Source organism: Zootoca vivipara, chromosome 6, assembly GCF_965207765.1.
Source record: "Zootoca vivipara chromosome 6, rZooViv2.hap1.1, whole genome shotgun sequence".
NCBI lineage: Eukaryota > Metazoa > Chordata > Lepidosauria > Squamata > Lacertidae > Zootoca > Zootoca vivipara.
Window position 1 is genome coordinate 17,987,878 of NC_142589.1, and position 24,651 is coordinate 18,012,528.

The 24,651-nt window shown below is 42.4% G+C and overlaps 1 protein-coding gene across 3 annotated transcripts in view; it reads left to right on the forward strand.

Moving 5' to 3' along the window:
- The window catches only part of PLCH2 (phospholipase C eta 2), a 320,826-nt gene that overhangs the window by 173,940 nt on the left and 122,235 nt on the right, over positions 1 to 24,651 (forward strand). The window contains exon 1 of one of the 3 annotated variants that reach the window (XM_088671663.1): positions 23,730 to 23,963. The exons of the other annotated variants lie outside the window; for them this stretch is intronic. Coding sequence (XP_088527789.1) covers positions 23,843 to 23,963 — 121 coding nt within the window. The 5' untranslated portion in view covers positions 23,730 to 23,842. Of the gene's footprint in view, positions 1 to 23,729; positions 23,964 to 24,651 lie in introns of those variants that run through there. 3 annotated transcript variants of the gene reach the window in all.

Below are 24,651 nucleotides of genomic sequence, written 5' to 3' on the forward strand. Positions count from 1 at the left end.
TCTGTCAGAGAAGCTGCATCTGCCAATATCCTGCCCTGCAGATTCTGCAATGAGTATGTGGCTGTATCTTTGATGGGAGAGATCTGAACTGCAGGTGGGGCTGGCCAGGCCCACATTGGGGATGCCTGCTCAAGCTACAACATCCCTGCTGAATGGGGGATGCAAGCTGATGTAAATAACTGCTGGCTGTTATTCTTTGTTTCTCTCAGGAAAAGGAGAGAGAGAGAGAGAGAGAGAGAGAGAGAGAGAGAGAGAGAGAGAGAGAGAGAGATGGCTTCAAGCAGCCGTGTTCTTGGCTTAGGAACACGCAGGATAGCAATGCCTGCGAAGCCCCTGTAATAAAGTGTGCAAATAGTTAGTGCTTTTTGCTTCCCAAACACCCCCTGGAGCTGTTTGCTCCCCAGACATTTTCTACTAGTAGCTCCTTGGTGCAACCTGGACTGGAGAAAAGGTGTGTTGTAGTCTTGCACTGTAAATCGCAGTGGAAATTGTTTTAGTCGGCCTTTATGGCTGAAACATGGACCAGAACTATAGGAAATGGGTGCTGTGCTAGAGAAGAGTGGAAAGATCCATTTTAGGCAAAGCCTGAATTCTTTTAATGTCTTTTTCAGCATATCCCATTTCAGGTAGCAGGAATGATCAGGTCTTTCTCTTAGTCAAACATATCCAATTTGCACTTTCTGAATCACAAACTGAAACAGATCCTCAAAATTTGCCCATGTATGAATTCTCTCCAGCCAAATAATGTGCGCTAAAGATGCACAGAGTAGGGTAAGGGGCACATAAAAATTCATCTGTTACTGAAAATAAGATACAAAATTCCTGTTATATGGGGGAAATGTATCTGCAAATATATGTACATTAGGCAAAATAATACAAAACTATGTATGCTAAGAGAAATTTGTTGATGAATTTTCACGTGGACTTAAAAAAAAGGTAAACCAATGTTGAAATGTGTGAATTTAAGATTGTAAAAATGAGAAACTGAGAAAGAGAGAGAAACAGAAATTGATTCACCCTTCCCTACTCTTAGCAGATCAGCTTACTCTTAGCAGAACAGCTTTACAGAAACCTGGAAAGTTTGGTGGTTGCTGTATATGATAATCACAGTTTAGCCCTAGTGGGTTGGAGTATAAACCACCATGGAATGTAGCCTGGATTATGGCAATATTTCTTTTTATTGGAGTGAGATTCAGAGAGATGGCTGGCAAAAAGAACGGGAAGGCGGTAACAGTGCTAATTTACTCTTGGCTGTGAAAAGTTTTCTGCTAATTAAACAATTACTGCTGCAAAATGAACTGCAAAGTGAGGGGGAATTGTTTCTTAGTGGCCTTGCATAAACAACAATTGGAAAACACTAATTGTCCACACTAAATCATAAGGTTGCAGTGCACCAGATCAATATCTTTTTGATTCCACGAAGAGTTATTTGACTTTTGAACCAATTATTAGAGCTACTGTGTAGCCAGCCTGTTGGAAAAGATGTGGATTTCACGCTAGGAGGTTTCAAATGCTAGGACTGAAGATCTCTGATTTTCTCCCCTATTTTGAAGCTTCCCAGAAAGATGGCAAAAGTTCAAGAATTGTATTTTGCACTTCTGTGATGACAACACCTAAGGTTACACTCAAAGTAAACTCATTGCAATTAATCAACATGTTGATTTCAGTGGTGTCTGTTCTGAGTAAAAATTTGTTGGAGACAACCTTCAACATTTATGTTAGCATGTGTGGGCATTTGAAGGCACTAGCACAAGCATCCTCAAACTGCGGCCCTCCAGATGTTTTGGCCTACAACTCCCATGACCCCTAGCTAACAGGACCAGTGGTCGGGGAAGATGGGAATTGTAGTCCAAAACATCTGGAGGGCCAAAGTTTGGGAATGCCTGCACTAGCAGAACAAAATAATTCTGAAAGATTTCAGTAACTAGGCAGAATATATTTATGGCGCTAACGGACCATCCTTTTAATGAGGGTGAAAGAGGAGAGCACAAAATATGGTCTGAAGCTCAACATCAAAAAAACCAAGATCATGGCCACTGGTCCCATCACCTCCTGGCAAATAGAAGGGGAAGAAATGGAGGCAGTGAGAGATTTTACTTTCTTGGGCTCCTTGATCACTGCAGATGGTGACAGCAGTCACGAAATTAAAAGACGCCTGCTTCTTGGGAGAAAAGCAATGACAAACCTAGACAGCATCTTAAAAAGCAGAGACATCACCTTGCCGACAAAGGTCCGTATAGTTAAAGCTATGGTTTTCCCAGTAGTGATGTATGGAAGTGAGAGCTGGACCATAAAGAAGGCTGATCGCCGAAGAATTGATGCTTTTGAATTATGGTGCTGGAGGAGGCTCTTGAGAGTCCCATGGACTGCTAGAAGATCAAACCTATCAATTCTTAAGGAAATCAGCCCTGAGTGCTCCCTGGAAGGACAGATCGTGAAGCTGAGGCTCCAATACTTTGGCCACCTCATGAGAAGAGAAGAATCCTTGGAAAAGACTCTGATGCTGGGAAAGATTGAGGGCACTAGGAGAAGGGGACGACAGAGGACGAGATGGTTGGATAGTGTTCTCGAAGCTACGAACATGAGTTTGACCAAACTACGGGAGGCAGTGCAAGACAGGAGTGCCTGGCGTGCTATGGTCCATGGGGTCACGAAGAGTCGGACACGACTAAACGACTAAACAACAACAACAACGGACCATCAGTGGACAATAGTATGGAAACTGGATCACCAGTGGAACTTCTTCTTTTCCTGTCTGTCCAGGGGTGTTGCTGTTACATGGAGCATGCAAATATATTTAAAGCCCCTTTGTCATTGGTTACTCACCACCTGACACCTGAATGGATGTTCAAAGGATGAAAGTAGGGACATCCTAAGGAAAAGTAGGGCATTCCAGGGTCAAATCAGGTGGGATAGGAGTGAAATAATATGAGGCATGAGGAACCTTTGGCCCTCCAGATGTTGCTGAACTGCAATTCCAATAATCCCTGATCATTGGCCATGCTTTCTGGGACTTGTAGTTCAGCAGACTGAACATCCATCAACTCAGTAGTTGGAAAGAACCACAGGTTTATTTTAAGAAGCCCCAGGTACTCAAATGCAGCCTTCACAACACCTCATATTATTTCCCTCTATCTGATATTAGTAAAACATGCAGCCCTAGACATGTTTTCTCATTAAGTACAAGTAAATCTCATTAAATTCAAGAGGGCTTGCTCCAAAATGAAGTGTGTGTCTGGGGGAATGCAGCTTTAGAGAAGAAAACCGGATTATTATAACGTGAGTGGCAGCAGAAAAAAGGAGAAACATCAGCCATTATTTAAAAGGAGGAATAATCTTAACTTGAAACCTAAGTGTCAATAAGACTAGTTCTAAAGATGTATCCTTAGGAAGGATGTTCCACAACCCAAGATGCTACCTTTATTTCAAGACATGATCAGCTAGGGAGGGAGGGAGGAAATTTTTGCTTAGTCAACTTTTTTCCAAGTGAACTGACCCAATTTGTTCATCCCAGACTAAAACATGGATTGTTACATAATTATCCTCCAGAGCTCCAAATTTTGCAACTTGGTTTTTGACTCAAAAAAAGTACTAACATTTACAAGAAATTGTGTGTTTTAAGAGAAAATGTGTACAATGAGGTGAAATATGTAGTTGAATACATGTTTAAATACACTTTTGCATTTATCTATCTATCATCTATCTATCTGTCTATCTGTCTATCTATCTATCTATCATATATATATATATATATATATATATATATATATATATATATATATATATATATATCCCCATCTATCTATCTCTATCATCTAGCTATATCTATCACCTATCTGTTTGGTATGGAAACAGGGCAGAGCTGGCTTAGGGCTGAATACATGTGAAAATGACATGGATGTGGAAATAGACATATATCCTTATCATGAGCCCTCATAGAACTACAGGTGGCAATAACAGTCCCCCAAGCCATGCTAGGAAAAGAACTTTTCAGAAAAGGATCATTTTTATAAGTGCAATTAATTGCTTTGTATATATTTTTAATTGCATTGCGAAATCACTCTAAGGCACTTAATAGGAAGTGAATCATAATTGTAATAATAATTATTATTGATAACCTCTCGGAGGAAAGGTGAGCATTGCAAGCTCTGAATTCTTCTTTGGATTGTATCAATATCCAATTTGGAGAATGCTGGCTTCCCTCGTCTCTCAGTTTTCTCTTGTTAAATATAAATGGCGCAAAGTCACACTACTGCAATCAATATAGGAGAACTGAGATGCGGGGCAGGGGGAGTTGGGGAACCCATTCCCCACAGATGACTTGAGGAATGGTGGGCTCCCCACCTTAATTTCCCTCTATGGAATGTTGTGACTCCATTATATTCAGTGGACATGACTTATGCATGGGAGGTTCCATTAGATTGCATGGGGATGGAAACACAGATGCTGTAAGGGGGAAATATAAGGGTGTCCAGTGCCCATTCCCATGCGGAATGCCTGGGGAGGGTTGGTCACTACCCTCGTTCTTGGATCTTGTCCCTGCATCCTCTTTCTACCATACCGACTAATGCAGCAACTTCTCTTCATTTGTTTTTTAAGGGGCAGGTGGGAAGGAGCTTCAATGGGTGGGTGAGCTGGTAACGTGCTCTTTTGGAAAAGTTACCAGAACTCCAGCAACTTCTGCCTTAACCCAAGGCGGGCTTCAGAGGACTCACCCACATTTGCTTGCCGCAAGCTTCTGGGATTGCGCTTCTTTGTAATTCTGAGCCTGTCTTGTTCTTCTCTTTTTCAGAATCCTTGGCAGGGCATAAATTCCACCCCTACCCCCACCACACACACACACACTCCTGCAGATAGAGATTATCCGATTACTGCTTCATCCTATTATATTCAGTGTCAGGAGCAGCAGTCTATTATAACTTGAAAGGAGCATTGGACTAGTCTCAGCACCTTTGCCATCATTACTGCAAGTACTTTAACTAGCATTGAAGCATAGTTAACATACATATGAGCTGGGGTTCTTCTCCCTGCCCACTCCTTCCTTCACTTTAAGTCCAGCGTTTTATCAGAGGATGCATGTATTATTAGAGAATGCATTGGAGGAAGTTTGCTACTCTAAGGAAATGCTCCCATTAATGGATGAGGCCCACAGAAGAGCCTACATGACCCAGAATGGAGAATAGGAGATGACGGGTGCTGAGAACTAACAGAGAGGCAAAAGTGGTGAGCCCATGAGACCAGTCAAGAAAGGAAGCAATCACACGGGACTTCCGGAACGGCGCTCTGGTGACCGGGTGGAGGTTTGCGCTCCTGCTCCTTGAGGCAGACCTTTTACTGGGGAAAACCAACGGGGGACCTGGCGTAAGTCACCCCGACCTCAGGGGGGAATCCTGAGGGCAAAAGCCCACGGCAGAGCAAAGAAGGGGTTTCCTCTGAACACTTCTTAGCCTCCGCGGAGGCAAAGGAGAAGCGGAGAACCCCGGCGCTAAAGGGCAGACAGCATTCCCCAGTAGCGACGCCCCAGAAACCCGTCGAGAGAGCGTCGCGCTCTCCAGAAAACAACTGCTAAAAATAGGGCGTCTTTCCCCCGAAAGACCGGACTATTTTGAAATAAAAACCCCGGCTAGAAGCGCAAGGGGATAAGGGGAAAGACGGGAGCGAACGCAAACGCGGCTTGCAAAACGGAGCAAAAAAAGCGGAAAGGAAAAGGGGACCGCGCTAAGGCACAGCTACAGCCTGTTTATAAACCTACAAGGGACTTTAATGCCAAAAAGACTCAAAAGGAACGCGTATAAATTAATTAAAGCAGAAAAGAGACCAGATACCTTTAAGAGCTGATTGCAACATCGTCACTCCGCCGGAAATTGTGAAAGACAAAGGCAGGAAGAGGCAGTGAAAAGGAAACTGGAAACAACACGTGGGAGAGGAGCCCAGACAAAGAGGTGCAGCACAATCAAACAGCGACACATGTGGCCAAGAGAAGAATAACAACTTTACAAAGGAAAATAAATAGAGGATAGAGAAACAGAGACCCCTGGCGCCACCTGCAGGACAAGAGAATAACTGCAGGGGAGACCTAAAAACCCACAATAAGGCTTTGAAAAGGTTTTTAAATTGTAATTTAAGTGAATGGACGTTTAGACATCCAATTTAAGGGAATTCCCGTGAGAAGCAACAACGTCATACTATACAGTGAAGAAAGCGGAAAATTAAGAACAGATAAATGGGCTCCAGGAAAAATAATACTGCAAGTGGTTCAAACTCAACGCAAAGCCAACTTCGCAGAACATCGATAATAGAAGGAGAAAACAATACAGAAATGAAGGATTTAATAACGATAATGGAAAGAATGGAAAAGAATCTAGGTGACAAGATAACGAATTTGGATGGAAACATAAAAACAATTGATGGGAAGTTGGAAAGTATGGGCGCAAAAATTGAAAAAAATTCCAATTTGATCGTTGAGCTTGCCAGCCAAATGAACCAACAAATGGCTAAACATAAAGAACTAGAAACAACAATGCAAGAAATCCAAACGCAAACTCAGAGACAAGAGGAAGCAACAAAAAAAACCCAACAAGACCAAAGAGAGTTGAAAAGATTTCAAGAGAAAAATAAAGAGGAGATTGACAAATTAAGAAGGATTCAAGAGGAGACATATGATGCCCTGGCGATGCTGGAAATGAAACAAAAGGAGATGACTCTCCGCATAAAAGGGGTGAAGGAGACACCAAACGAGGAGTTAACAACTAAATTGACGAAGGACATCGCAGCATGGCTGGGGGTCGAGGAAGAAGACCTGGCTCTGGACATTGATAAAGTATATAGACTAAGATCTAATAAACAGAAAACCAAGAGAGGGCCGGGTGATTGTTTAATCTTTTTAAATTCGAGATTGTTAAGGGACAAACTACTACAGAAAGACAGGACTGACCCATTGATAATAGAAGGAGCTTGTGTAGAGATAATGAAAGAGATCCCGACCCGCTTCTTGAAAAAAAGGGACAATTACAAGTTTATGACGTCGGCGTTGAATAAAAGTAATATTAGGTATAAATGGGAATTCCCTGAAGGACTGACATTTACCTACAGAGACAGAAGGCGCACCTTTAGATCGGTGGAGGACACAAAGAGCTTCTGGAGGAAATACTGGGAGGAATTAGGCGGAGATAAACTAACAGACTGAAATAGTTCATAGACCATAGAAAAAGGACCTTTTCTTTTCCTTCTTTCTTCTATCCCCAACCGTTATATGATTTTTGAGAGTTAGCATTCCTGTCTAAGTTTTCTTGTTTTGTGTGTATATTTTAATTTTACAGGTCCTTACAGTAAAGGAACAGTAGAGAGTAGTGTGAGAGCTAATTCTAGATAGAAGGGTTGTCCAAATTGAATAAAGTAATGGAGATTAAATGTATCTCATGGAATGTAAATGGAATGAATGGAAAGTATAAAAGGAACAAGATAGAGGGGGTTTTGAAGAAGAGTAAATGGGATGTAATATGCTTACAGGAAACCCATATAGTAAAAAACCATGTAAGAGTCCTAAAGAATAGAAGATTGGGAGTAGACTTCGTTGCGGCCGGGGCTGAAAAAAAAAGAGGTATAGTTTTGTATATCAACCCCATATTGAATCCTCAAGAGCTTTTCCAAGATGAGGAGGGAAGGATACTAGGTGTGGAAATCCAAACGAAAGTGGGAAGAATAATTATAATAGGGATTTATGCCCCCAATAATAGGAAAGATGAATTTTTTAGAAGAGTAGAAGAAAGAATGTGGGATTATATAGGAGAAAATTTGATATTAATGGGAGATATGAACGGGGTAATATCAATAGAGAAGGATAGAACACAAAGAGATAGAAAAGGAGATTCAGGCAAACTCCCTTTGTCCTTCTTCCAATTAACTGAGAATTTTGACCTTTACGATACCTGGAGAACTAAAAACCCTACAGTGCAGGATATTACCCATTATTCCGAAGCAAAAAAATCCGGAGGGAGAATAGACTCCATATGGGCAACTAAAGGACTAATGTTACACTTAGAGAAGGCGGAAATACAGAATAGGTCAATATCAGACCATAATCCGGTGACAATTAAAATGAAGTTCCAAAATAAAACAAAAGGAAGGTGGAGATTTAATGATGAAATATGGAGAGATGAACAGAGAGTAATAAGAGCAAAAGAGACCCTGAAAGAGTTTTTTGAAATAAATGAAAAACAGACGAAAGATCAGAAAATGGTATGGGAAGCAAGTAAAGCCTTCATGAGGGGATATGGGATTCAACAAATGGGGAGAATTAAAAGGGAAAAGGGGAAGGACATAATGGGAATAAATAAACAAATAAGAGAGAAGGAGAAAGAGTTGATAGAAAGCCCCAAAAATGAAGATCTGCTGCAACAGATAAAGAGGCTACAAACACATCTATCAGACTTATTGAATACTGAGGTACAAAACAAAATTAAATGGACAAAACAAAGATGCTTTGAACATGCAAATAAACCCGGCAGAATGCTAGCCTGGTTGAATAAAGAACAACAAACCAGTAGGATAATAAACAAAATTGTGGATGGAAATAGAGAAATTACGGAATCAAATCAAATTAAAAATTGTTTTATAAACTATTATAAAAAGTTATATAAAGAGGGAGTGAAGGGCGAGAAAGAAATACAAAACTTCTTAGCAAAAAATAAATTACCTGAAATTAGGGAAGCAGAATACCAGCACCTTAATGGAGAAATTCAAGAAGAAGAAATAAGGACCGCGATAAAGAAACTGAAGGAAGGTAAATCACCAGGGCCAGACGGGATTTCGGCTAATTACTATAAAAATTTGGAGGAAGTTATAGTACCAAAGCTAAAAATAATCATGAATGAAGCCTTAGAAAAAGGGGAAATACCCGATTCATGGCAAGAGGCGCTGATAACTCTAATACCAAAAAAAGGTGCAGATATGAGCCTAGTAAAGAACTACAGGCCGATATCTTTATTAAATATAGATTATAAGATTTTCACTGGTATTCTGGCAAAGAGGCTGAAAAAACTACTGGAGAGGATAATAGGAAGAGAACAGGCTGGTTTTCTGCCAGGGAGACAAATTAAGGATAACATTAGAACAATTATTGATTTAATGGAGTATTTGGAAATGAATCCTAGTAAAAGAACTGCAATGTTGCTGGTCGACGCAGAAAAAGCGTTCGACAGCGTTTCATGGAGTTTTCTCCATGGAACGTGTGAAAGTTTACAACTAGGTTCAAAGTTCATGAACGGAATTAAAGCAATATACAAAAAACAGAAAGCAAAGTTATTGATAAATAATGAAGTTACGGAAGAATTTAGCATAGAAAGAGGGACCAGGCAGGGGTGTCCCCTTTCACCCCTCCTGTTTATTATGACATTGGAAACTCTACTAAAAATGCTGAAAGAAGATAAGGAAATTGAGGGAATAAAAATGGGAAAATACTCTTATAAAGTTAGAGCTTTCGCCGACGACCTAATTGTAATGACAGAAACACCAGAAAAAGGTATATTAAAAGCATTGGATGACATGAAAAAATTTGGGGAGGTGTCCGGTTTCAAATTAAATAAAGATAAATCAAAAATGATAACTAAAAATATGATTGAAAAAGAAAAGGAAGAATTGGCAAAATTCACAGGAATTAAAATAGAAAGCAAAGTGAACTACCTAGGGATATGGATCACAAATAAGAATTCAAATTTGTTCAAAGACAACTACATAAAGAAATGGAGAGAAATTAAAAACAGTTTTGAGAAATGGAAACATATGAATCTTTCCATTTGGGGGAAAGTCTCCATGATAAAAATGATAGTTCTACCAAAGATCCTTTTTTTGTTTCAAAATATACCGATAATAATTGGAACTAAATATTTGAAGGATTGGCAGAAAGATCTAGCGGATTTTATATGGCAGGGCAAGAAGGCGAGGATGAAAATGGAGATGCTAACCAGTCCGAAAGAAGCTGGGGGTTTTGCATTACCGGACCTGAAAAGGTACTTTGAAGCGGCTTGTTGGACCTGGTTGAGGGAGTGGTGTATTCTAAAGACAACTGACACTCTGGAGTTGGAAGGGTACAACAAAATTTATGGATGGCATGGCTATATGATGTATGACAAGAGTAAAAACCACAAAGGATTTAAAAATCATACGATCAGGAGAGCATTATTAGAAGTTTGGGAAAGAACAAGAGAAAAAATAATAGGGAGAACACCCTGGTGGCTGTCGCCGCTGGAAGCGAATGCGACACTAAATTGTTATAAAAAAGAAAATTGGCTGACATATAGGGAAATAACCGAAAATGATAATGGAAATATTATACTGAAAAGCTATGGAGAACTGAAAGATAAAGGTGTATCTTGGTTGGAATACTTCCAAATTAAGGCAACATTTGAAAAAGATAAAAGAACTAGGGGATTTGAAAATAAGTCAACACGATTTGAAAAAGAAATCCTGAACAGTAATGAAAAACTACTTTCCAAAATGTATAGGTTATTAGAAGAATCAGAAACAAAATTCAAAGAGAAAAATCAAAATATGCGAAAATGGGAACAAGATATTGGACATGAAATAGATATAGACGATTGGAAGAAATTCTGGAGGAACAGTATAAAGTTTACAGCCTGTTACTCTTTGAGAGAGAACTTTATGAAACTCCACCACAGATGGTACTTGGGACCGGACAGGCTAGCAAAGATGAATAAAAATATGAGCAACAAATGTTGGAGGTGCCAAAGTGCAGTCGGTTCCCTGTTCCATATGTGGTGGGCATGTCCGAATGTGCAAAAATATTGGGATATGATTCATACGGAAATTCAAAAGTTAATAAAAACATCTTTTCCAAAAAAAGTAGAATCCTACCTTTTGGGCATCCTGGGTAGTGATGTACCACAAGATAGAACCAATATTTTTCTATATGCGACAACAGCCGCCAGAGTGTTGATTGCTAAATATTGGAAAGGTACCCCTGTACCAACAAAAGGAGAATGGGTAAACAAACTGTGTGAGTATTTGGAGTTGGCGAAACTCACAGATATAATACGACAAAAACCAAAAAACAGGATAAAAAAACAATGGGAATGTCTAAATGATTATTTAAAAAAAACAGACAAGGGGACAAAAACATGGCTATGTTTGGAATAACCCTGTAAGGATAAATATTGTATATAAACTATAACTGTTAGATAGGTATAAAGGTAAGATGTTTATTAAAATATGTTCGACAGGAGAACGAAAATGTAACAAGAAATACTGTGCCGAAAGCGGTGGAAGTATTATGCCCTTGAGATGATTTTCTCAAGTGGACCTTTAAATAAATCTTTTCTTTCCTTCTTTCTTTTCTTCCTTTTCCTTTGCTCTTACTTTCTTTGCCCACTACCTTTCCCTCTTCTACCTTTACCCTGTCCCTTCCCTGCCTTCTCGGTCTTTTTTCTTTTCTCCATCCTCTGTTCATATGTCTATTTCCTCCTCCCCCCCTGGCCCTATGCCCTTCTCCTCACTCACACCCCACTCCCTTCTCTTTCTCTCTTACCCTTTCTTTCCCTTTTCGATACCTTATAATTTTGATACGTGTAAAATACAACTGAATGTTCCTGGATTGGTTCGAAGATGTTGTGTAATGTTTTAACAAATTCTTAAATAAAATCTTTTTTTTAAAAAAAAAAAAAAGAAAGGAAGCAATCAGGACCATAGACAGAGCACAGTGGATTGGATGGAGTCCAAAACCGTGTCTCCTATATTTCTGGTCCACTGAAAAAGCGTTCTTCTCCCGATCCAAATTTTGCCCTGGCTTTAGAGTTCTAATAACTTAGTCTTGTGTACAAAACGGGACATGCAGTAGGAATCCTCAGTGGCTCCAAGTTTTTCAAAATAATTTCTGTATTGCATAGAACAGGGGCATGGCTCCCTGCCTCCCACCGAGAGCCACATTCCCTCAGGGGCAATCTGCTGCAGGCCATGTGCCACTGGTGGGCAAGGCTGGAAATGATTGGTGGGTGGTGATAAGGCAAGATGTGGGCAGGGCCATCTCTTTTCCACTGTCTGCCACCTCTTTCTTTCTGACACCCTCTTCTCTCTCTTCGTTTTTCCTCCGAGATAGAGGAGGGACAGATCATTCTTGAACTAATTGCTTGCTGAGGGCTTTTGAATTCAGGCCTGCAGCCATAGGTTGCCCAACCCTGATGTGCAGAATATCATGCACCCACAGATCAGATCAGATCAGCCTTTAGCATCTTCATTTATTATGAGTGCATTTTAGCAAAAAAAGGGGGGGGTTCAACATGAATATGCATATAAGTGCACCAAGATTATTTTTGCGCCATGCTGTACCAATGTGTGGGACCACACAAACAGAATTTTGATGCAATCTCACATATGCTGTCATATTGATCTGTTACATGTGTATTTATCCACATTGATAAAACACCAGAGAGAGAGAGAGAAATCGTGATAGGAATGTATATGATGTTCTTTTCTCATTGGTTTTGGTTTTTTGCCACCGCACAAAAAAATGGGGAGCATGTGTGCATGAGTAACATCTTGAACACAGAGACTACTGTTGCAATTATGCATATTATATATATGAGGATTGAGTTTTTTCTTTTTATTTAAATATTGTACGCTTAGCATAATAATTAAGATCTTAAACTATGAATCAGGAAGCCCCCATTAAAAACTTATATAGGAGGGGCTGGATAAACCTAGCTTGAATGTCTATAATACTGGCAATGAAGAAGGGCATGCTCCCTTGTTTCCTGCTGCCCAGAGCCACATGGGCATTTCCTCTCCTCATATGGTTGTTTAGTCGTTTAGTCGTGTCCGACTCTTCGTGACCCCATGGACCATAGCACGCCAGGCACTCCTGTCTTGCACTGCCTCCCGCAGTTTGGTCAAACTCATGTTGGTAGCTTCGAGAACACTGTCCAACCATCTCGTCCTCTGTTGTCACCTTCTCCTTGTGCCCTCAATCTTTCCCAACATCAGGGTCTTTTCCAGGGAGTCTTCTCTTCTCATGATGTGGCCAAACTATTGGAGCCTCAGCTTCAGGATCTGTCCTTCCAGTGAGCACTCTGGGCTGATTTCCTTCAGAATGGATAGGTTTGATCTTCTTGCAGTCCATGGGACTCCCAAAGGTCTCCTCCAGCACCATGGTGGAGAGTTTTGACTAAACGTGATCCACCTGGAGCAGGAACCAGCAAACTACTCCAGTATCCCTCCCAAGAAAACTCCTCTGTGAGGGGGAAAGAGTACAGAGAGCCGCCCCCCATCCGGAGGAGCAGCTCCTCCACCAGCAGTAACGCCAGCGGGGAGGGGGAAGAGTCCACTGAGGAAGGAGGAGACGGGGCTCTGGCATCATAGGAGAGCCCCTGCTGCACGTGGGAGAGGGAGAGAGAGGGGGGGGAAGAGGGGGAGAAGCAAAACAGGGAAAGGAGACCCTTTTCCCCTCCGGTTCTGGAATTACGCAGGGGGAAATGCGGGAGGAGATTTGGGGTGCCCAGACTCTTATGTTGGAAGAAGACGCGGAGCGCGCCATTCCCGGGTTCTGGGTCAGACTAAGCGGGTGTATCCTGTACAGCTCTAGCACTGTAAATAGCCTGCACTTAATAAAAGCATGAAAATGCAAAGGTCTGGAGAGTCGTTACTCTAGAGTAGTCGCAACGCAACCCCTGTGACATCCTCATATGGTATCTTCCTATAATGGCCTTCCTGTACTGCTGAAGGGAGGGCCTGACAACGGGTCAAGGTTTAAGTACCTAATTGGTTCTGGGGAGCCAGTTGCTCCCCAAAAACTACTTAAACTGAGCGCCGATAGTGCGCGTGTGCGAAGCGCCGATAGAGCACTTCTGTGCATGTGTGTGGCTTCTGCGCATGCATGCACCGTGGAACCTGGAAGTTAACGCTTCCGGGGCCACGGAGTACTCAAACCAAGAGTACTCAAACCGCAGCGGACGTAAAGCAAGTTATGACTGTAATGTTTTAAAAAGTGTGAATTAGGCAAGTTTGCCTTCGAATGAGAACGCTACTGACAAGTGTTCTTCTCACCTCTGCATATACATTCAATTACCTTCTCTAATGATAGAAAACCTGCCACCTCCTTAGTCAGTCAGTTCTACTGTCAAGCAGATCTTCACATCAGAAAGTTCCTCTTAATGTTTAGCCAAAATCTACTTCCCTGCTATTTCCATGCATTGATTCTAGACCCACTCTTTTGAGAAACAGAGAGCAATCCTGCTCCATCTTCCTCTTGAAAGCCTTTCAGATAATTTGAAGACCACTATTATGTCTCTCCTTAATCTTTTCTTCTTCAGCCTGAAATTTTTTTTTTAAAATAAAATAAAATAAAAACTCATTTAAAATATGGTGCCCAGAAACTGGTACAGCGCTCCAGTGGGTCTGCCCTGCTGTAGTTTTGACAAAACATAGACTTCTTTTTAGAAAATAACTTGCGATGTTGTATGCATTATCTATTATTGTTCCTCCTATTAAAACACACCTCCTCTTTTCACTAAATAGAACTTGGGGGAAAAGAGCTTTTCTTAACCAGACATCTTTGGAATTCTTAGTTTGGTTTATGCAGATATTTTGAGATGCTTGGAGGTGGAATGGCTTATATAGTCTGCAAAGCTGAAATTGATGTATATATTATTTTTGAAAAGGGAAACAGCTTAAAACAACAACAACCAGGAGCTGAAGTGAATGCAAAATACTCAGAATGTCCCCCACCCCCAGTTTCTTTCTTTTAATAGCTTGAGGACATACTGAATAAAGAGGCTGGTGCTTAATTGCTGAGGATTATTAGCATATGTTTGTATTTTAAAAGCTACCATCCCGGAGGCGCAGAACAAAGGAAGGGGTTTTAGAAGTGTGTGCATATTGGGGATGGACTAAATGTTTTCTTAATTGGATTAGTGAATGTAAAATCTACAGATGAACTCTTTTAGGAGTCTCTTGGAAAGAAAGCCACCTGGGAATATAAAATGGGAAGTAATGCTTTTTATCAATCCTCAGACTGCAGACCCCAAGTGGCTGGATGTGAAATTTAGATGGCTGTGCACTTCTCAGAAAGTATGGGCGTGTTGGCTGTGTTCCAACGTTGTGTCAAACCATGGTTTTCAGCCACCACTGAAAAGGCCCTTTTTGTGATGCCACCTCTAGACTCCCCAAAGAGCCTCAAATGATGATCACAAGGACTGGGCCAGTTCATATGGAGAGGTGTTGGTGTCCTTGAGGTGTTGGTGTCCTGAGCCCCATAAAATGCATACGAGAACACCAAAAGAGATAAGTATTTATGAATATTCAGAGAATCCCAGGGATGTATCCAATGCTAGTCCCACTCAGAGCAGACACATTAATGGACACATCTACCTTGGGTTTGTCAATTTCAGTGGGTCTACTTTGAGTAAAACCTGGCTGGATATCACACACACACACACACACACACAGAGAGAGAGAGAGAGAGAGAGAGAGAGAGAGAGAGAGAGAGAGAGAGAGTTTAACACCAATGTGATGTAATACGGGAACCGCTGCAGACTTGGGGTTTCGTTTTGTTTTTCCATTAGAAAACCCAACCTAGCAGGTTGTTTTGAATCATTCCTGTGATCTCAGCCTGGTAACTCTATAGGTCTTCTCTTGTTCAACAATGGGCTTCCTCTGCCCCAGTAAAGGATGGCGGCTTCGTTACCTGACCTACTTGGTCGCCAGCAATGTAGGCTAATTCTCTCTAATCCTGAGCAATTAAGTGGGCGGCAGGAATGCTTGTGCAGTGTGCAAGGAGAGGTTGGTAAGACAAAAAGAATTGATGTGTCTTTGGAACTGAAAGGCTTCCCTATAGGGAACTTCACTATTCTATCAGATGTCTGTTAGCTTCCTTACATGAAAGCCTGTGATGCCCAGTGATTAGAGCAGGGGTGGCTAACATATTTTCAGGCCAAACTTTGAGTTGGTCACCCCTCTGATGGCAACATGCCAGAGGTGGGTGTGGCCACTGTGTGTACACTTGCCTGCACTCACACAATATAGCACACATATAGCACACATATAGAGACCACATACATAAACACAGGCAAGCAGCCATGCACAAACAAACAAACAAACAAACAAACAAACAAACAAACACATAGCAGTGCTGGGGGCTGGGGACACCAGACATATAGACTCGTAGGCAGGCTGACTGCCAGAGGAGGCGGGCCCAGCATTTTTTGTTTCCATTACAGTGCAGGATGAGGCCCTTCTCCTTCTCTAGCATGGTAACAAGGAGGAAGAAGAAAGCTATCCAAAGTCCTTTTTGCCTTTACAGAGGAGCCGTTTCTCTTTCTGGTGCGGGAAGATTGTATTCCTCAGGAAACGGAAAGGAGAGCAACTTTCCTGTTTCTGAGATCTTGCAGTGGTGCCACACCAGAGGGGGAAGAGGAGTCTTTGCCATGTTAATGAAGGCAAAGACACAGGGTTTTAAGAGGGTTGATATTGCCTCTATAACATTGTGGTAGGAATACTAAACCCCACCATGGGGAACCTCAATAAAATAGGAAGTGTGTGTGCAGCTGTATATCTCCCAGATGTACTTCAAGCCCCTCACCTCCAGCACAGCCACCAGATCTGTCGCTGTCCTGCAGCAGCACGGGTGTCATTACACAAAACATGTACAAACAGTTTTTCAAACGTCTTTCTTTATGCTTCCAACACCCCCTTATTTTGATTCAACACCCCTCCAATTGCACCTGAGGCTACTGCCACCCAACTGGAGCATTCCAATGCCTTTAGACAATACTCCCAGTGTAACTCTGTCTAAGGATGCATTTTAGCTTATCTTCAGATTCCCTGGTCTTCTGCATCAATCTTGCTCAGGGTTTTCTCTGCAGCGCTCAGATATACTTTGGAACTTGGTGAAGTCAACAGTTCATGGAAAAAAGAAAGTACCAAAAGAGCCATTTCTGATCAGCTCTGTTTTAGTGTTTTTGGTGTTGCTGGGTTCACAGATACTTTGGAAACTGCACAAGCTTTGCTTGGACGCAAGGTCCTCCAACACTGAGGTTGTGAAAGAAGCAGAATCTTCTGAACAGCTGCGCCATATGGATGGTGCACTAAGCTCCCTAATAAATCCATGCTCAAGGTTTAAGTTGCTCGTCTTCCCAGTGACAGGTGGGGTGTGTGTGTGTGTGTGGCTTCCCAGTGTTTGCCTGCATTCACCCTTGTACCAGAGGCTGATGACTTCTAACTGTGTCCGATTGACATAGTTTATGCCGCATGTAGAGTGCCTCCTCTGATTGACCAATGAAGTTGAAGAAAAGGCCAGTTATATTGAGGGGAGAGAGCTGCAGCATGGTTGTAGAAGAATGTTTCCCAAACTTGGGTCTCTGTCTGTTTTTGAACTACAACTCCCATCAACCCTAGCTAGCAACACCAGCGGTCAGGGATGATGGGAATTGTAGTCCAAAAACAGACAGAGGCCCAAGTTTGGGAAACACTGTTGTTAGAGGATATATGTTGCAAGCAAAGATTCCCCGAGTTAGTCCCTGTCGTCTCCAGTTAAAAGAGTCTGAGGGGAAAACTTTTATTTATTTCATTAAATATATATACATACTGTTGGAAGTGCAGCAGCAGGGCTCATTCATTTTCTTTTTAACTCAAGGGTTAATTCTGTTCTCACTGTTAGTCAGCTACCCAAGATAGGGTGAAGGTGTTGCTTAGCAACCAGTCTGTGTGGCCTGATCTTTAGTGAGGCAGAACATGGCTGTGTAGATTTGAGGGAGTTTTTCCCATGGTGTAGTTAGTCAAATGTCTCCCTGCTATATACAAGACCGGAAGGAAGCAAGTAAAAAACAACAACAACCCAACTTGTTGTTCCTTTCTTCCCAAAATATGCACTGTTTTTCTTCAATTTCGTCAGAATTTATTTGCTCTTTGGACTCCGTCTGCACTGTTTCAGCGACTTTGCTATCATATACCATCCACTCGTATGAAATATCAAGGCAATACGCAACAATATACAACTACAATAAAACATACAATACCAAAACAGTGCACAATAATCACAAAATGACTGGTTCATCTTTTTTTTAAAAAAATAATTCATCACATTAAAAAATCTTCACGTGAGATCTGATAGTTAGCTGTGAGAATCTTGGAAGACGTCAAGAAGGGGGTATTGTCATCTGGGCAGCTCAGGACCTCCATGCACACTGCCCAGGCTCTTGTGCCATGGAGAGGTCATTTCGGTGCTGTTAACACAGAGAGAACAACATGGGAGGCAGTAGTTATGAGTTCCTGGTCTCTGCAGCCACGGCAGGCACTGTGATTCTCAATTTCTCATTTTATCGCTGCTAAGATTCGTTGCCCACATTTCTTTTAAAGCCCCCATGAAGATTCGCTTGTGAAAAGGGCAATTTTTTCCAGATACTACACATTTTGCCTGCGGTACGTGTGTATGCAACAAGTCCTCTTGACACAAGGCTTTTCACGAACATGCACCTTTTTATAAATGCACTTTCCCGTAACGGATACATTTTCCTACACATTATTTCGTTGGAGAACTGCATCGTGCAATCCGGAGAAGTGCGAATTTTGAAGGATTGCCGTCCTGTTTTGAGAAGTAAGCATTAAAAACTGAACCCAGTGTCTCCTCCCCTTCCTATTAGCTACCCAATGTGTCTAGCCTGGTACATATGGCAACAGTGTGGTCAGGCACACCAAATATTAATGCAGCACACTGATGAAGTGCTAGAAGACTGATCCCTTGAGAGGTCAATTAGAGAGCAGTGGGCCTATCATATTTTATAGCCACGGGCAGCCATGTAGCCCTACTCATTAAGGTTTCAGAAAGTCAATATAGCAAGTGCGTGTCCCTTGCATCATCTCTTCATGGATACAGCTGCATTTGGCATTTAAAGTTGGATGGCTTGAATTTCAAATCAGCCTCATAGAGAGGGTCACTTTGAGAAGTGATGGGGAGAGCTGCTGCTGGATCGTCCTGAAGCAGAGTTCTAATTCTTTCTAGGGTTGCCAGACTCAATAGAGGACAGGACTTCTGTGCCTTTAATTGCCCTGCTCTCTTTTGAGTCTGGAAACTTTAAAGAGAAACCAGCAGACCCTTTGTTTAATTTCCAAGCAGAGGGTCTGCTGGTTTCTCTTTAAGGTTTCCAGACTCAAAAGAGAGCAGGGCAATTAAAGGCACAGAAGTCCTGTCCTCTATTGAGTCTGGCAACCCTAATTCTTTCTGAGGATGCAGTGCTTCAGACTGCAGCAAGAACTTTAATTAACACCCCCCCCCCGTTTCACCCAGAAAGGATCTAAATGCAATGAACAAAACAGAGGATATTTTGCAATATTTAAAAGCAAGTTACCATGCCCACCTTTACTAACAGCAACAATGGTGAGCCCCATAATAATGAACAACCCCGATGACAATGACAGTTTCTTGGATGAGCAGATCAAAATGCGGACAGTATTAAAGAAATATCAGCTAGAAAAAGTAAGATTCAGCTGGTTTGCGTGCTTGATCCCTCTCTCTCTTTTTGTTTCGAATTGCAGCAGACCGAAAGCTAGCATGCCAGGTATTTTGGCTTCCCTCTAGCCTTTCTCCTTGACATTCGATTTTGGTTTTTGGATATTGTGGGTATGCCTAACTATAAGACCTACTAAGAGTAGGTTCACTGAGATTAATGGGCCTTCAGTAGTGATGGTCATTAAATTCAGTGGGCCTGCTTTGAGTAGGAATAGCATTGGGTACAACCCCAAGGAAGATGTACTGTACCTTTCTGTGTAAAAGACAAGTTTTTTTATTTATTTAGAAATATGCTAAGAATTGGGGGTTGTCTTATACAGGGATAGTGCATAGGGGGGACGTGGGATTGGTTGCTGCCGTGAGCCGGAGATTGTCAGCGGCTATTAGGCGTGTTATTGGTGGCTGTGGCACGGGCTTGCCTTGATTTGCTGTCGCTGTGGCAGTAGGGCATGCGATTGGCGGCTTCTGCCATCGTGGGGACAGACAACAGGTGGCTTTTCTGGCGTGTGCGAGTGGCAGCGTAGGTCAGGCGGGTGAGCGATTTTTGGCAATTCCCCCCCTAAACAAGCTCAATAACTATGGGCAATCCCCCATTTTCTTTGTTTGGAGTCCCCCAATATAGGGTGTGTCTTATACACAAGGGCATGTTATACATGGAAAAATACGGTATTTCATCAGGCAAGCCTTCATCTGCAGACATCTCAGTTGAAAGTGAACTCCAGACTTTCCACACAAAACCTGGGCATTCCAGAAGAAGAAGAATAAAGTGTTTGGGGGAAACTATTATTATTTATTATTACATTTATATCCTGCTACTCCTCCAAAGGAGCCCAGGTGGTAAACATGACAATAGAGTTAAAACAGTTAAAAACTCCTAAAAGCAATTAAAGAAAAAAAATATGGTAGTGACATTTTGTGCTTTTGTAAAGTTAAGCAGCCATATAGATAAATATCGTTTCTGCATGAATTGGCCAGAAACTCAAGGAGCATAAGCAAAGGGTCTCAATCAATCCTCCCCCCCCCAAAAAAAAATGGACTGCATTGCAGGGAGTTGAACTAGATCAGGCATCCCCAAACTTCGGCCCTCCAGATGTTTTGGACTACAATTCCCATCTTCCCCGACCACTGGTCCTGTTAGCTAGGGATCATGGGAGTTGTGGGCCAAAACATCTGGAGGGCTGCAGTTTGGGGATGCCTGAACTAGATGAACCTAGGAGTCCCTTCCAACTCTACAATTCTATGACAGGGAGGGGGATGTACGACAGGTTTCTACCAGCCCCAGATAAAGGATGCAGTAGAATTGCATCCGCTGTGGAATTGTGTTGCATGCTCCAGACTGAAGGTAAGGGGCACTTTTTGCATGTCTGTACTAGTCCCACATTAAATCTGTGGGTTTTTAAAAGTCCTCCCAAAGTACATATTTAAAAGGGTGCGTTATTGCTGTTTAGATGCATATATTGATATGTTTAACCTGCCAAGCAATGGCGCAGTGTCTCTCAGAATGTGGAGAAGTGCAGTATTTGGTTGACAGTGAAGTTAGTCCAAGAGGTGCAGGTCTGGCCACTGGTTGTAGGAGCATGCAGAGATCAAATTGTTCAAAGCATCCTTACTCCACACACCATTCCTTCTCAAATTAGGAGGCTTCCAACGGAATGTCTACATGCAGGGGTAGTTCATTGCATTTCACCTCTTTAGGCAAACTGGGAAGTTCTGTCCTGTCGTGCTGCCACCGCTGCTCCCACCGTCACCATACCTGCTGTCTATACCGCCCACTCTGCTGCTATGTTCACCTTGTTCTCTGCCACATGTGCCACTGCCAGAGAAGCGCTGCCACCATTGGTGCTGATTTCAGGCAAGATCTCTCCATCTTTGGGTGAGATCTTGCTTTGGGTGAGATCTTGCTCCATATAGATTCTGATGCTGGCGCTGCTTCTCTGCCACTGGTGTGTACCCACCAGGGGGGTGCCAGCTCAAGGGCTTCTGCTGCCCGAGGCAGTGGCCTTATCCTGCCTAATGGCTGGGCCGGCCCTGTCTACTTGTGTGTGGCTGTTGTGCTCTCGAGATCTGCCTGAGGATGCTGTCAAGAGAGGCAAGAATAGTAACCTCTTGTAATAAGCTTGGGTCCCACTAAGTACTTCAGCTCTTCTCCAGGGAAGAGATAAAAGACGAATTATGCCACGTCTTATCATTGCTCAGCTCACCCTGTTTTTTTCTTCCTGGCACAATTGCCTACTGCCCTGGCTTCAGCCCCCTTAGGATGAACCAAATGTTAAGATGTATTTGTAGGCGCTGGGAACATGCCAAAGTAATCTTAAGTGTTTCGTTCCTCACCATACATCAAAGCCATCACTTGCAAAGTATTGTATGGTACAACACGGTTTTAATAGGGCTTACTGAACATATGTTACTTTTGATTTTGGAGTAGAAACTCAGAATTCAGGCAGAGTTCTGCTCCCCTCCACCACCACCCCTAAATTAGATGCAAAATTAGTTCAAAAATCCACCTATTCTTATACTATTCAACAGGAATATTTTGCCTTGCTTTTTATCCCTTGACACCATTCATACATGCTTGTTGCTTTCCCCCCTCCTGAATTTGTCATGAATCCTGCCCTCCCACCCCAATCAGGGATCACACTAAAACGCTGGCATGTTTATGTCACTTCATCACCATGAGTTAGGCTTGGCTCATAATGTACATGTCTCTGAAGGCAGCAAAGAATGAATAAGTGAATGTTTTATAAGTAGTTTGAGCTCATTTCAGCTCTTTTGCAGAATGTACCTTGAACACTGAGGCGGTTTTATTTATCACTCTTAAGGATATATATGTGAATTGCAGAGGGTGGGGAGCCTTAAGGGGACAGAGCAAAGTGTTATACAAGTTCCACATACTGAAGTGCTCTTCATTTGTGCAACCATGGATATTCTTTCCTGGACCACGTTCTACAAGTGTTCCTCTGGACTGTACCACACATTACATGCCAAACCTCCCCTCCCCTCTCCCCTGGCAGAATTTGGTGAGTTTTAGCCAAACTCTTTTCATGTCCCTTGAAAATTCTCGCATGTTTTGCCCAAGCAACAGCATCTACATTCACCTCCAAATTTCACTTTCAGCGAAACGGGGGATGGCAAAACACAAGATGCCATCCTATTATGCCTGGGATATCCACCCAGGTCAGTTGGGCACATGCAGTCTGAGAGAGACTGGCAGAGAAATCAAAAACAGAGCCTCTTTTCTTCTCTCTGGTCTCATTTTCCTGCGGCCACACTGCTTGCACATGCACACACACACTTTAAATCCCTTGAATGGATAGGGCAGAAGCTATGGCTTTGGGATTAGTGTATGTGCAGGATTTAGCATTTCAAGCAAACATGTGTTGCTCAAGCTGGATTGTGGATTGCTTTTTCTCTTCCTCCTCTCGCTGGATTGAAAACGTTCCTCTAAAGATGCTGATTAAGCAGTTCAAACTCGAGCAAGAAGGCAAGAAGATGGTTTAAAAAGGACACCTTTTGATTTGGTACGTACAGTCATCGTCGTCATCTTCTTCTTTTTAAAGTATACAACAGTATAATAATAGAGGGCGAGACTCTCAGCTGCCTGGATGGATTTGAAGTGGCGTTCGGAGCCCACTATGGCCCTGGCAAGGAGCAGAAAGAACCTCTCACCGAAAGTGCAAAAGCGGGCATAGGAAATTCATTAGGATTTCAAGTGCTCTCTCATTGCAGGATGCATGCAAGGTTGGACTCTGAGCGGTCAGAAGGGGAAGCAGGATGCAGAAGAGGCAGCCGTGGTTTGAAGTAACAGCACCCAGAGCTCACCGTCAACCAGTGACGATGGGAGGAAATCTAACGCCATGAATCGGAGGCCTTCCTTTCCCATCACCCCAACTGCCGCGTTGCCTCTCAGGGGACAAATAAGAATGGAGGCATCTCACCTTCCACCCCAACAACGTCTTAAGTGAGATCTTAATTTTTTTATTCTTATTTTTTTTGAGCACCTCAAAGTGCTAATGACTTAGATTAGCAAGAAAACAATCTCGGCGTTTGTCTTCTAGCCTTGTGGAAGGACGGAGGGAGGCCGGAGACTGAAGCTGAGAAATTGGCTGTGACTGAAAATAGCCTAGAACGACGTCTGACTTTTAATTCACAAGTAGAATTTAGCAGTCTGAGGGTTGGGTTTTCTTTTTCTTTTTTCTTTTTATGCTTTATATTTTTGTACGTGCCCTTCCACCGGGACCTTGTAGTTGCCTGATCTGAGCCTCCTGGATGTGAGGCAGAAAAACAAAACAAAAACCCTTTGCTCTGAACACAGAAGCGGCCTTGTCCTCCAAAATGGAACTCTCCAGAAGTCCTTTGTTACAGAACAAGTTTTCGGTTGCCCGCCTGGCAGAGGAGTTTTTCTGGATCGGAGGCAGCATAGTAGCCACTCCCAAATGGAAAATGGGCCAGATGGGTAAGACAGCGAACCTGCACACATCCCTGTGCTCCGCTCAAGACAATAACGTCTTAAAGGCTTTGGGGCTTAAGTGGTATTTAATGACAGCTTTGTCTATTTGTAGTTGTGGGAGGGGGTTGTACAAAGTGAGGTGCATCCTCAGGCAATCATAAGCTATAGTCGTTCTGCTTCTTCAGTGATGCATCCAGTGTGGTGTAGTGGTTAGAGTGTTGGACCAAGACTTGGGAGGACAGGGTTCAAATCCCCACTCAGCCATGAAGCTCACTGGGTGACTTTGGGCCAGTCACTGCCTCTCAGCCTGACCTACATCACAGGAGTGTTGTGTGGTTTAAATGAGGAGGCTCATGCTTGCCATCTTGAGCTCCTTGGAGAAAAAGTTGGTATATGCACAGTATAATAATAATAATAATAATAATAATAATAATAATAATAATAATAATAAAAGTCAGTTGTTAGAGATGATGTTTCAAGAACATTACTGCTTAGAACATTTGACCTATAGTTCAGCTAGTTTGGCATCTATACCATAGAAAAATATCTTGCCAAACATTGTCCAGTTTTCCTGGTTAATTTCCAGTGCGCATTTCCACAAGTGCTCACCCCCCAGCCTCAGTTTGCAGAATGTTAACTGCGCCTCTGGTACAAAAGCTATTTTGCTTTTTGTTGTATAGTCCCAGACCAAAGT